Genomic DNA, 12,711 nt, shown 5'->3' with positions numbered 1-12,711 from the left:
GAAGGCTGGAGGGAGGTTTGGCTTTTGTTTTTTGAGAAAGCACTTGTTAGGGGGCCTGGCACGGCCATGCCCTTCGTGCCCATGCCATGCCGTTCCTGTTTAGGCTCTTTGGATGACTGTGTGTCCTTTCTTGTTTTCAGTTTGTCATGGAGCAAAGCAGATCATTGTCTAGGTTGTCCCAGAGGGAGGCGGAGGTCACCCACACTAGGTGCTTGTGACAAGCACCCAAGAAGAGAGCTCAGCATTCTAAGCCAGAGAACAGAGATCCCTCTCCTGTGACTTGCTTTAGATGAGTCTAAAATTGTAAAACTCAGTAGAAAAACCTCAAGTACAGTGTTTGGCTAGCATGCTGACACCTTTGGCTTTGTACTTCAGATGTTTTTTCCTTGTCTACCTACCACCTTCATCGTTGTCTTTTTGGGTTTTGACTCCATTTTCTTTGTGTAGATGTCCTAATTCACTACCTAGTGCAGGACTTTGCAAATTGGAAATTTGCTCATCCTTTATGGAATGGACAAGTTCGTGTCTGCCTAACTTGCTGAGGTTTAGTTTTCTTATCTATAAAATGGGAATAGCCTTTTCTCCCTCATAGAATACTTCTGTGTTTGAAAAGTACATCAGAGGGCTTTGTAGTTTGTGCATATGATACAAATAGAAAAGCCTTATTAAATAGCTTGAAACGTTCCATAGAAAGAAAAAACTGCCAGCCCAGATATTGTTAGAAACATTCTTAGACATCGACACTCCTCATTTTTTCACATGTGCTTTTCAAAAAACCTGTTTTCTCCTGATTGGTGTGGGAGATTATAGCAAAATTTAAATCTTCCAACCAACATACTACAGTTAGCACTTGACTAATTAAGGACATCCTCGGACCAAAATAATCCTGTACGCAATTTCGATCCCAAAGCCTGCACTCTCACAAACCTAGTCCCCAAGCCAAGCTGCTTGGCTTGATGCCTGCGAAACTTGTGCTGGAGGACTTAGCAGTCTTCTTTGGAACTGCATGGAGCGAACCTTCTCATCAGATTGTGCACTGGATATTACTCTGACTCCACCCACCACGATGTTGTCAAACCCAGGAAAAGGGCGCTGGGTCAGTCTCTTTGACACTTGTCTTCAGATCTGGGAGCCCATTGGCCAACGTGACTTGAAAGCCATGTATTTTACCTGTAGCAGTGCTTCCTGAGGATGGGCTATTTGGCTAAATATGTCCCATTCTGAGGGCAGGTATAGAGTTTAGGTATAGACAAAAGCATTGTTTTTGCGGAGTGGGAAACCCCTGATATGGACAGGCTTTCTGGAAGGTTAAAAACATTTTTTTTCCTTTTTTGTTTAGATATGCTTGTGACATACCCTAAAACCTAAATGGGTTTCCTTGCTTAGTACTAAAACGACTATTTCCTTAAACACTTTTTTTTTTTCTTAGCTTCTGTACACATGGGAAAGTTTATGACAGAGAAACTAAAATGCTGGGGGACCAAAAAATACCTACGTTTCAGAAATTTGGTGGGGTTTTTTGGTGATGAACTAGATACTTGCTTTGCCTGGTTCTTGCATCTTAAAGTTTTAATTCTTTTTTGGTAGATTCTTCACTCTGCAGACAGTAAGATATGAATGCAATTTTCAAAGGACTATAATCACTGAAATATCTGATCTAAAGAGACAAGAGTGAATCAGCTGTTGTGTCTGAGTTTGTTTTCCACCTGTTCACAAAAAATGCCATTCTTAATCCAGTTCAGAATTGGATTAACTTTAATGTGTGTGTGTGTGTGTGTGTGTGTGTGTATGTCTTCTGGGTTTATGAAATTTGTCATTACATTGGATTATACTATGCATGGAAAGGAAAAAAGATATGGATTTTTCTGTTCTTAATTTCCCCAGTTGTTTTTGTATGAGTATAGAACAGACTTAAAGCAATGTCTTACAGGAAGACACCCTCCTATACAGATGCCTAGAGTGTTTAAATTTGCGTGTTGCCACAGATTTCATCTACGGGGCAGAAATCTGCAACACTTTGTGTATATGTGTCATCCATGATTTGAATCAATTTGTGTAAAAGTTTTCTGCCCTTTTATCTAAGATTGGTATTTCCCAGTTGTCTTAATTATTTGGGCATTCCTTAGCTTGGATGTTTGAATTATCATCTCCCTTTAGTGATCATTGTTTGTGTCTGGCCTCTCAGCCTGGAGTGTGACCCTAAAATGTTCATTGTTTGGCCCTTTCTTTACCTCAGCTTTAAAAAACACATAGCGAAGAACTCTGACGTCAGACTGAATTTGTCTTAAGTAGTCCCCCTGCCCCCCAAATCCACAGCTTCACTCTCTGAGGTTTGTTTTCCTCAGTCTGACAATATTAAATGGAAAATTCCAAAAGTAAGCAGTTCTTAAGTTTTAGATTCCACGCCCTTCTCAGCGAGATGAAATCTCACCATCCTGCTCCGAGTTCCCCAGGACTGGAATCATCCCTTTGCCTAGCGTTGCCCACCCATTTTTCATTCAGCAGCCATCTCAGTTGTGTCCAGGTATCACAGGGCTCATGTTCAAGTGCTAGTGTTCAAGCATTAAGACTAGTGATGCTGGTACTTCAGATGTGCCAAAGAGGAGCCATAAAGTGCTTCCTTTAAGGGAAAAGGGAAAGTTCTCAATAAGGAAGGAAAAAAGTCATGTGGTGAAGAACCAATCTTCTATCCAGGAATTTGTGATGAAGAAAAAAGAAGGGGATACTAGTTTTGCTCTTGTACTTTAAACAGCAGAAGTTGTGATCAGAGTGTCTGAAAAGTGCTTATTTAAGCTGGAAAAGGTATTAAATACGTCCAGCAAGATATTTTGAGAGAGACCTCCTCACATAACTTTCACTCTAGTATATTGTTATAATTGTTCTTTTATTTAGTTATCACCATTAATCTCTTATTTAGAAATTAAACTTAACCTTAGGTATGTATGTATAGGAGAAAACACACTGTATATAGGGTTCAGTAGTCATCCACTCTGGATCTTGGAATGTATCCCCTGTGGATAAAGAGGGGATTACTATAATAATCCTTTATGCAATCCTGTATATATATATATATATTAAGATTTTTTTATGTTTAGTACTTTCCAATTCGGGCTTCCCTTGTGGCTCAGCTGGTAAAGAATCTGCCTGCAATGTGGGAGACCTGGGTTTGATCCCTGGGTTGGGAAGATCCCCTGGAGAATGAAAAGGCTACCCACTCCAGTATTCTGGCCTGGAGAATTCCATGGACATGTATAGTCCATGGGGTCGCAAAGAGTCGGAAACGACTGAGCAACTTGCACTTTACACTTTCAAATTTAGAATTATTTTTTTTTAATCTGCCTAGGCAACATTTTCTCCAAAATAAGCATAAGAAGGCCTAGACCTTTCACACCTTAAACCAGACCAGACGTTAGGCCTTCAGTATGAGAAACATGTAACTCTGAATGGGACTTCTCAGGGCAATTTTAGCCATAAGACAAAGACAAGAGTCAATTTATTGAGCCTCTGAAAAGTTGCGACTCCCCCCTCCCTCTCTCAAAGTAGCCTATCTTATTGGAATGGCCAGTTTTGAAAAGTTCCGATACTTGAATGATGCCAGGGAGTGCAAATCTTTAGAGCGCTTTTGGAGTTTTGACTGTAAGGGGTTTTAGCATGAATTAATACCTCAGGAGGCCTCTTGCTAAGGTGCGTTATCTGCTGATAGACTACATTTGGAAAATACTTCTTTAAGAGTGTAATACATCATACAGAGCCTATACATACTAAACTTAAGTGTTACACCTAATACCTGAATGAAACGACTTACTGGTTTTTGAGCAAAACATCCAGATATAATCACAGGAATTTAACCATAAATTCTAAGTTCGTTTGACAATGTTATTTTTTTCTGAGGAAAAAGATAGCATACATACAACAATACTACTAAAAGTTGAATTTGCTTTTCTTTTAAAGTTTTTAATTTCTATTTTATATTATAGTTGTTTTGCAATGTTGTGTTAGTTCAGGTGTACAGCAAAGTGATTCACTTGTACATATACATGTATCTTTTCTTTTTCAGATTGTTTTCCCATAGAAGCTATTAGAGAATATAGGTAGAGTTCCCTGTGCTATACAGTGGATCCATTAAAACTTGAATTTGGACCAACAGTTCCATCTTCAGAAACTAGACTATTGGACCACTAATAAGGGATAAGTTGAATGAAAGAAAATGACAACTGTTTACAGATTTTGGCAACATTGAAGGCAGGGCCCTTCTCCTTATGTACAACAACTGTGCTAACAGCTGCTTTTTTCTTTCTCCCTGGCTCCTTCCTGCAAATCAGGTTTTTGAGTCATGATGCAAGAATCTGGGACTGAGACAAAAAGTAACGGTTCAGCCATCCAGAATGGGTCTAGCGGCGGCAACCACTTATTAGAGTGCGGCAGTCTTCGGGAAGGGCGGTCCAACGGGGAGACGCCGGCCGTGGACGTGGGGACGGCCGATCTGGCCCACGTGCAGCAGCAGCAGCAGGTACCATGCGCTGGAGTCGGGCTATGGAGGGAAGTGGGTGCGGATGCTGCTGTTTCGCCACACGCTTGACCACCGTGACCATCTGATACTCAGCCAGCTGTCTGACTGTACGCAGCATCTTTTAAGCCACTAGTGCACCGGGGCCCCAGCCATTGGCTTTAAGAAACAAATTCTCAAGCTTTTGTCATTTCAGTCTTGGGAGGCCCCTCTGTCTTGGGGAATGGTTGTTGTGAGATCGGGTGGACCTCTGGCCACTTCCTTGGAGCCCCTAATATGCCAGCCTGAAGTTTAACTACTTGGAATAAAACAAATCTTTGGAGAAATGGTTCCTAATGCTTGAGTTAAAAAAAAAAAAAAAAACAACGATAAATAGATTTATTAAGCCTTAGGAAGAAGGAAACAAATAAGGGGTCAAGGATACAGGAGAAACAAGGGCTATAAGCAAGGAAAGTAGGAATAAGGAGAAATACCCAAGCAAAACTGGTTAGATAATAAGACATCAATAATGCAGGCATTGGTTTAAGAAATTGCTTGCTGTTACTCACAGTTTAGGGAGATAGGCCACTTAGAAATGTTTCTTATATCCATATAGCAGTTGGTATGTGACTAAATCTTACCATTTTTTAAAAGTATCCCTTTTTGGTGGCTACCCCAAATGATCACAAGTTGGGACATACTCATTCTTGTTATATCCTTTGTAGGCATTTATATGGGTAACTGTGATTGACTGGTAAACTATTTACAAATGGCAAAGGGTGTGACAAGGTGAATGTTGCTGGTTGGCCAAAGTGTTGATGCAAATTCAAGTAAGTAAATAGCATTTGCTTGAAGATAAGCATTGTTTTCACAGCCTCTCTTGGAATTAGGAAATAGTATACATTTTTATTAATGATCATGAATGATTTTTGTTGCATTTTAGTGTTTGATTCAGTTATTAAATACAAAGTAATTTGAAAAAAAAAAAGGTGAAAAAAGAATGGTAAACCTTTGGCCCTTTCTGAATGAAACATATTGTTGGGGATTGGGGGAAGGAAGGAAAAATGCAAATCTTTTCTCAAACCATTTTCTTGGAATCTATAGCAGAGAAACTAAGGAAGTCCCTTCCTGTTTCAGGGATATAGCATTTAGCGGTCTCTAAAACATGTATTATTTTCTCCTTTCTAAGAATTTTTACCAATAAGGAATCATTAGCTTGTTAGTCTGTCAGAAACTGTTGGTACCAGCTTGAGACAGTGGAATCTGTGGGGAACAATAGAAAAGAGAGAAAGAGCCTTGAAGGGATTTGATCTCTCTTTTAGTGGCAGCTCACGACTCGATAGTGCCTGCTTCCTGGGTATCACATCAGCTGGGATTGGTGATGTAGACTGTGTGTAAACTTGGGGTATTTGCAGTAGCAAATGGCCAAATCCTAACCAGTGACATTGGTGACAAGACCTATCAGTGGGAGAAAGGGATCCATGTATTTGTGTGTGTATTTGTTCGTGTGATATTCTCGGATATTTGTGGTTCTATTGGAAATAAGTTGGTAATTTGGTTTGCCACTTTCTGTGCCTGTACCAAACAGAGGCCAAGATCAACTGTTTCTTTACGGAGCCGCTGAAGTGGGGCTATGGACTGACGTGGTGTACGCGAGTGCATGCTGAGTTACTTGAGTTGTGTCCGAGTCTTTGTGACCCCGTGGCCTGATGTGGTATGAACACAGAGTAATTAGTATTTAGAGCGTGTCAGTTGGACCAATGGGAAGTTAATGTCTTCTGATTTGTATTTAAAGAGCTGAAAATCATCCACTATCTCAAAGTCATAAGCCAGCCAAAACCTTTACTTTTATGCCACACACACACACAGAAACACACACACACACCCCTCCCTCCCTACCCCACTAACAGCAACCACAAGTTGACCTCACAGAAGAAGGTAATAGACATTCATTTTTTAAAGAAATTAGTTTATTTTTTAATTGGAAGATAATTAATTGCTTTGCAACAAGGTATTGGTTTCTGCCGTACCGCAGCGTGATGCAGTCATAACTCTAAGCACACCCCTTCCTCTTGAGTCTCTCGCTCCCGCCCGCACCCCATCCCGCCCCCTGGGTCGTTGCAGAGCACCAGGCTGGGCTTGTGTGTCCACAGCAGCTTCCCACTCACTTCTGTTTTACACATGATAGTGCACATAGGTCAATCCTGCTTTCTCAGTTCACCCCACCGTGTCTCTCTCCCGCCGTCTCCACGAGTCCATTCTTTACATCTGCGTCTGTTGGCCCTGCAAACAGGTTCATCAGTACCATTTTTCTAGATACCATATATATACATTAATATACAATATTTGTTTTTCTGAATTATTTTGCTCATGTATATGTACATTTTAACAGCCTCTTCCTTGAAAACCATCAGTTGCAAAATTAGTTATTCATGTCTCCCCTCCTTTATCTTGGTTCTGACCACTTTTTAGAGAATATGTTGCTTGGGTAATTGATATACAGGTCAATACCTTTTGATTGTACTTCAAAGTGCTTTTAATATTTTTATAACAATTTTATTTCTAATTGCCTCTGATATGTTTTGGGAAGGAAGAAAGCAGTTGGGTCTATCATTGTGCCTGAAACTCCATATATTGTGGTTGGCAGGCCTTTTGAGTCTTTTAAAATAAAACAACTGACAGCTGTGTGACTTCCTTAAGTGTACGATGAGGCGCTTAACAGGTTGTTAGGGGGAAAGAAAATCTGTAGATGAAATAAGAAAAAAAGACAGCATTCAGAAAGTTTTATGGGAGTCGTATTATCAGTTGTCTTCCAGACTGAAACTGCAACAGTTAAATAGTTTGTAGTTGTCTGAACGTCAACGTGATGGACATGGGTTGTTTTCGTCATTCTTATTCTACAGGTTTTTACTTGAAGTGAGAATACCAGCAGTGAGAAAATCACAGCCATGCTGAATTCATTACTGCGGTAGTCACACAAAACCACGGATAAAATTTCAATAACTGCAGGCCACAGTTGAGTAAACAGTTGCACTGAAATTTAATTCCTGTTGACTTTTCCCCCATTCCTCGCCAGGGGCACATTCTGATTCTGTAGTACAAAGACAACAGGGGTTACAGCTTTGATTAATGTAGGACACTGGAAGAGAATTAGAACTGTAAAATATGTTAGAAGTCCATGGAACAAAAAGATCTGGCTTAAAAGGCTTGGTATAAAAATGAGTTAATTATGCTGTGTATGAAACTGAATGTTCTAGGATTTTCCAGTTGCTCCAGTGCAATCATTGACAGTATAGGGAGAATTTTTACCTACTGCCAAGATTTAAAATAAATAAATGCAAGCCTTTCCACCTTTGATCTATGTTACCAAAGATAATTACGAGTGAGAACAAGTGCCCTTTCAGAATGGAGAGCTTTCACGAAGATTCACTGTGGAGTGAGTGGCTTCTGTTCTGGGTTTGGCCTGTAGATTGGCTAAATTGGGTCCAGACAGAATTGCTGTTGCTGTTTTTTAATTATGTTGTTGACAGCCTAGAGAAATGGGTGAAATCTGGCTTTTCCATTTTCTCTTGAAAAATCCGATCTGGTAACCATGGGCAGTATTCCTACAAGGGTAACCGTTGTTGGGAGATGAATTGTTACTAAGTCGAGGAGCCCATAGCCCTGCAGTTGGCCTGAGTCCCCACCCAGTATCTTGGCTGACTTGTGCCCTCTAGGCAGTGGAGTTGGTGATTCTGGTCTGGACATTGCCATCATCACTCAGAAGCCATCAGCCAAGGAGAGGGGCTACCATTAGCTGGAGAAGGCCACCCACACACTCACAAACTGGCTCCCTTCCTTAAAACTAAATGTATTATTCTGTAATGCTTCAACTCTACTTATATCTGGACCATGAAACTATTATAACAATAGTTTTCTAATAATATAATTTGATAGAGTTTCTGAACATTTTCTTTTTAGCTCTTGAATAATTCTTTACCCAATTCCATCACTGCTTTTTATTTCCTATTATGCCTGCCCCATTTCCAGGTCTGTAAAAGTTCTCTACTGGATACTGACTACTCCATTATGAAACTCAGCAACAAATACTATTACCAGTTACTAAAGTTTTTTTTTTTTTTTTTCCCCTTAAAGGAAGGATTTTAAAATGTCCAGAGCAATTTCACAAACTGTGTGGATTAATGCATTTTAAAAGTCTTGAATTTTAGAAAGCAGAATTTTATTTCCATATTGCTGCAAATGAGAGCTTTTTCAGATAAGCATATTACATAGAGCATAATGTTTAGAAGTTTCTCCATATACAGCATATGCTGTCAGGTCAATTAACAGAATGCATACTAGAAAATGTTTATTCAATAAAAATGAATAGCTGTTAAATAAAACAGTGATTTCTTAACCACATTCCATTTAATGATGGGTTTTTTTTCTTTCTTGGGGGGGTACCACCTGGCACTTTTATTGTCTACAAATCAATGTAGGGAGAGCTTTGGTTGCTAGAGTTTTTAGGTGTAGTTATCATTTTATATGAGAAGGGCAGTTTAGAAGTAGTCTGTGAGAAGGACATTTAAATAAGATGAACTATATGTGGAATTCAAAACTATATTATTTGGAGAGTTGTGACTAAGTGATGTATTAACTTCATATAGCTTCTTTGACATTCGGTTTAAGGTACATGTTTCACATTAATAATGTAAAAGAAAAAGAGAAACATTCGGTGACTATTAAGGAGGTAAAAAGTAGAAAGAACAAGGAGCTTCTGCAAGATCATGGAAGAGGAAGAGGAGGATCCATTGGGTTGAATTTTGCCACTGAGCCTTTGAAGGAAGTAAAATTAGTCATTACAGTCATTAGTCATTACAGAGGACCAGAGACACTCAGAAATTCTCTTTCTTGTCAGGATGGAAGAATGAATCCCTTCCTCTGGTGTTTGTTACTGAAGTTACTAGTGGGTGGGTAGTAAACAGAACTGGAAGAATGTCCTACCAGTGTTTCAAATTGTAACTGCCTTTGTGGAAACGCTGCCCTGAAGAAGTAGCTGTCAGTGTTTGGATGGGCTGCTGCTGCTGCTGCTGCTAAGTCACTTCAGTCGTGTCCCACTCTGTGTGACCCCATAGACGGCAGCCCACCAGGCTCCCCCGTCCCTGGGATTCTCCAGGCAAGAACACTGGAGTGGGTTGCCTTCTCCTTCTCCAGTGCATGAAAGTGAGAAGTGAAAGTGAAGTCGCTCAGTCGTTTGGATGGGCAGTAAGCGCGTATTAAAGGGAGCCTCCCTTAGTTTCTTGTTCTTCCCTATCTTCCTCTGCAGGGCTGTGTTAAATGCCACTGGTCATCTTTGGCCTTGTTTCCACTTCTACAGAGAGAAGCCTAGATGATTCGGTGTAGATCTGTAGATGCAAGGATGAACTATCAGTAGGCAGTTCGGCCTTGTCATTGCTTTTTTCTCTGAAAATGATTTCTGATGAACTTTCTACCGAATCCTCTCAAGTGGACTTTCCCATAGCAGGCAGGGACTGTGTCTGAAAAGGGAGGGTCTTTGGATGCCATTGGAAGGGTAAATATGTTCAGTGTATCTGTGTCCTAAGAGGACTTTCTGTGTCCTTTCTGTCCTTTCAGAATAAAGTACAAAAGAGATTATTCATATTTTTTGAAGATTTTTTGATGCCCATTTTAAAAGTCTTTATTGAATTTGTTAAGATATTGCTTCTATTTTATGTTTTGATTTTTTTTGGCTGTGAGGCCTGTGGGATCATAACTTCCTGACCAGGGATCAGATCTGCACCCCTTGCATTGGAAGGTGAAGTCTTAACCACTGGACCACTAGGGAAGTCTTGAGATTACTCATTTATTAAATACCTTCATGGGCCTAGGGACTGTGATAAGAGCCACCTTCCTTCACTAGTGGTTGAAGACCCAAGCTATAATTTTAAATTATAAAATTAAGAAATTTCAAAGGAATTGCTCTGTTCAGATAGACTCTCTGAAGACACAGAGTTCAAATACTATAGAACATATTGATGGTCAAATATATTTTATAGGAATCAGTGCCACCAAAATGTTAACAAAACCCAAACAGATTAAAATGAAACTGAGACAGGAATTCAGATTATTCTGACAAATAAAGAAAAAAGGCAGGCACAAAATAGCAAACTTATACTTTTTCTCAACTCCTTTTGTGGCTATTTCTGGAAAAGGCATCTTTCACCCTGAATGCTAAATTTAGTTCTCTCCTCTGTTGTTTAGACCTGCCTTCCATCTAAATATTGTTGTCAAAGATTTATGTAATGCAGACTTTGAACCTTGTATGAAGTTCTTTCACGTTCTAATTTCTGAACAGCAGTTGTGTGTCATTAATCTCTCCATTGAAAATTAAGATGGACCAGGAAACAGGGGGGAAAAAAAGTGTCATGTACATAAGAGAGCGTGGTAATAGAAACCCAGATGCTGCTTCTCATTATGAGTGAAGTGTACCCTCTTGACTTGAAGCAAAAGCATTGCTACTTTGAGAAGGTAATTTTCAGTCTTGACCTGTGAGCTAAAAAAAAATAAAAATACTCCCTATCTCTTGCCTAGTCAGAAATCTCTTTTTGAACTTTCAGGAGGAATGACTTTAATGGTAATTTGTTGACAGATTAGCTTTGGTGATTGCAAGAGTTTGTTTTGCAAAACTGGCAGGCTTCTATCTGTTCTCTGAAGGCAAGTAACCTACTTTGCTGCTTTGCAAGTGGCTGCCTTTATTGACAACTAGTGCTGAACAGGCAGAATTGGTATGTTTGTGTAATGTAAACCTATAGCTCGCCTGATGGAGTCTAGTGTACTTTTAGCTAGTGCATAGATTGCTTGATAAAAAGGGTTAGAAGGTGACTGCTTTTATGACAAAGTAGAAGAGCAATATAAATGCAAGTGGTGGATGGAGCAGCAGAAAGGAAGTTTATATAGGGAACTGAACCCTGTATTAGAAAGTTTCTTTTCATCACTTGGTCTTTGAACTCAAATCTATTGTAATTATGAAGTGTTACTTGTAACATTCCAGAGACTCTTTGCTAAATACTGTGTTTGATTTGGTTTGTGGAAATAAAACGATTTTTTTTTCCCCCCTCTCTCTCAAGAAAATTTACTGAAGAGAGTTTCACATACTGGCCTGGACTCAGTTTTGGTCCAGGTCGCTACTAAATGAACTACTAACCTTCTTTCTTAGCTTTCGATTTCTTGCAGTTATTTATTCTCCTGTTTTCATTTAATCATTATGATGCCATGCCTATGTGTAAGGAAATGTGAGGACCACGCATGTGTGAGGTACCGGGGAAGCAGGGGAGAGTGACTTGGGAGTTTATTTGGTTGGAGCCTGATGAGTAAGCCTGAGAGTGATAAGGTGGTTAGAAGGTAAATTGAGTTCAGTTTGTGTGAAAGTTGAGTTTCTAAGCCAGGGGAGGTTTCCCAGCTGTAAGGAAGGCTGTACAAGAGGAGGTGGACTGACGGTAGAAAAGAAAGTTGGGCCTGGCGTGGCAGGAAAGAGACTCAGGAAAGATGAATAGTGGTGACAAGGCCATTGCTGTTGGTCCTGGATTTAGGAATGGGAGACTAACTCTTGCCTCATGTCATTGAGGGCGCCATGGTTTTTCTGTTTGGTTTGGTTTATTTTTTTGTTTTTTTTTTTGTGTGTGTGTCTGTGTGTGTTGCAATAAAGCTTTATTTATAGACACTGAAATTCAAATTTTATGTAATTTCCATGTCACTAAGTATCACTGTTCTTTTGATTTTTTTCCCAACCTTTTTTTCTTGTAGCTTTTTTAAAAAAATTGAAGTATAAATGCTTTAGAGTGTCTTTTCTGTTATACAGCAAAGTGAAGGAGCTGTATGTATACACGTACCCCCTCCCTCTTGAGCCTTCCTCCCACGCCCACGGCACCCATCCCGTCCATTTAGGTCACAGAGCACCGAGCTGAACCCGAGGCTGCCGTGTTGCTGACCCTGCCTTGTTCCCTGCATTTGAAGCCCTCGGTCAGCGATCAGCCGCATGAGGGCAAGGATGAGCCTTTCTCATCCCTCGCTGTTCCTCAGCACAGAGCACAGTACTGGGCGGCGCACAGTCCTCTGACTCTGTGAATGAATGAAATGGGAAGAGAAAGGAAGGCCTGGGTCACAGGAGGGGGTTCGGGGGTGAATTGGCCAATCAGTAGCACCTTTTGAAAACAGGAGATGTGAGCGTGTCGAGGAGTGGGACTATG

At 40.1% G+C, this 12,711-nt stretch overlaps 1 protein-coding gene across 6 annotated transcripts in view; it reads left to right on the top strand.

Annotated features, from left to right (window-relative positions):
• The window catches only part of FOXP1 (forkhead box P1), a 622,522-nt gene that overhangs the window by 381,054 nt on the left and 228,757 nt on the right, over window positions 1-12,711 (top strand). For all 6 annotated transcript variants that reach the window (XM_040247247.1, XM_040247245.1, XM_040247242.1 and 3 more), the window contains one exon: window positions 4,323-4,510. In XM_040247247.1, the coding sequence (XP_040103181.1) occupies window positions 4,334-4,510 (177 nt within the window). In that variant the 5' untranslated portion in view covers window positions 4,323-4,333. The remainder of the gene's footprint in view (window positions 1-4,322; window positions 4,511-12,711) is intronic.

Source organism: Oryx dammah, unplaced genomic scaffold, assembly GCF_014754425.2.
Source record: "Oryx dammah isolate SB20612 unplaced genomic scaffold, SCBI_Odam_1.1 HiC_scaffold_9, whole genome shotgun sequence".
Taxonomy (NCBI): domain Eukaryota; kingdom Metazoa; phylum Chordata; class Mammalia; order Artiodactyla; family Bovidae; genus Oryx; species Oryx dammah.
Note: the sequence above shows the minus strand (reverse complement) of the source record. Positions and strands in the feature narration are given on the sequence as shown.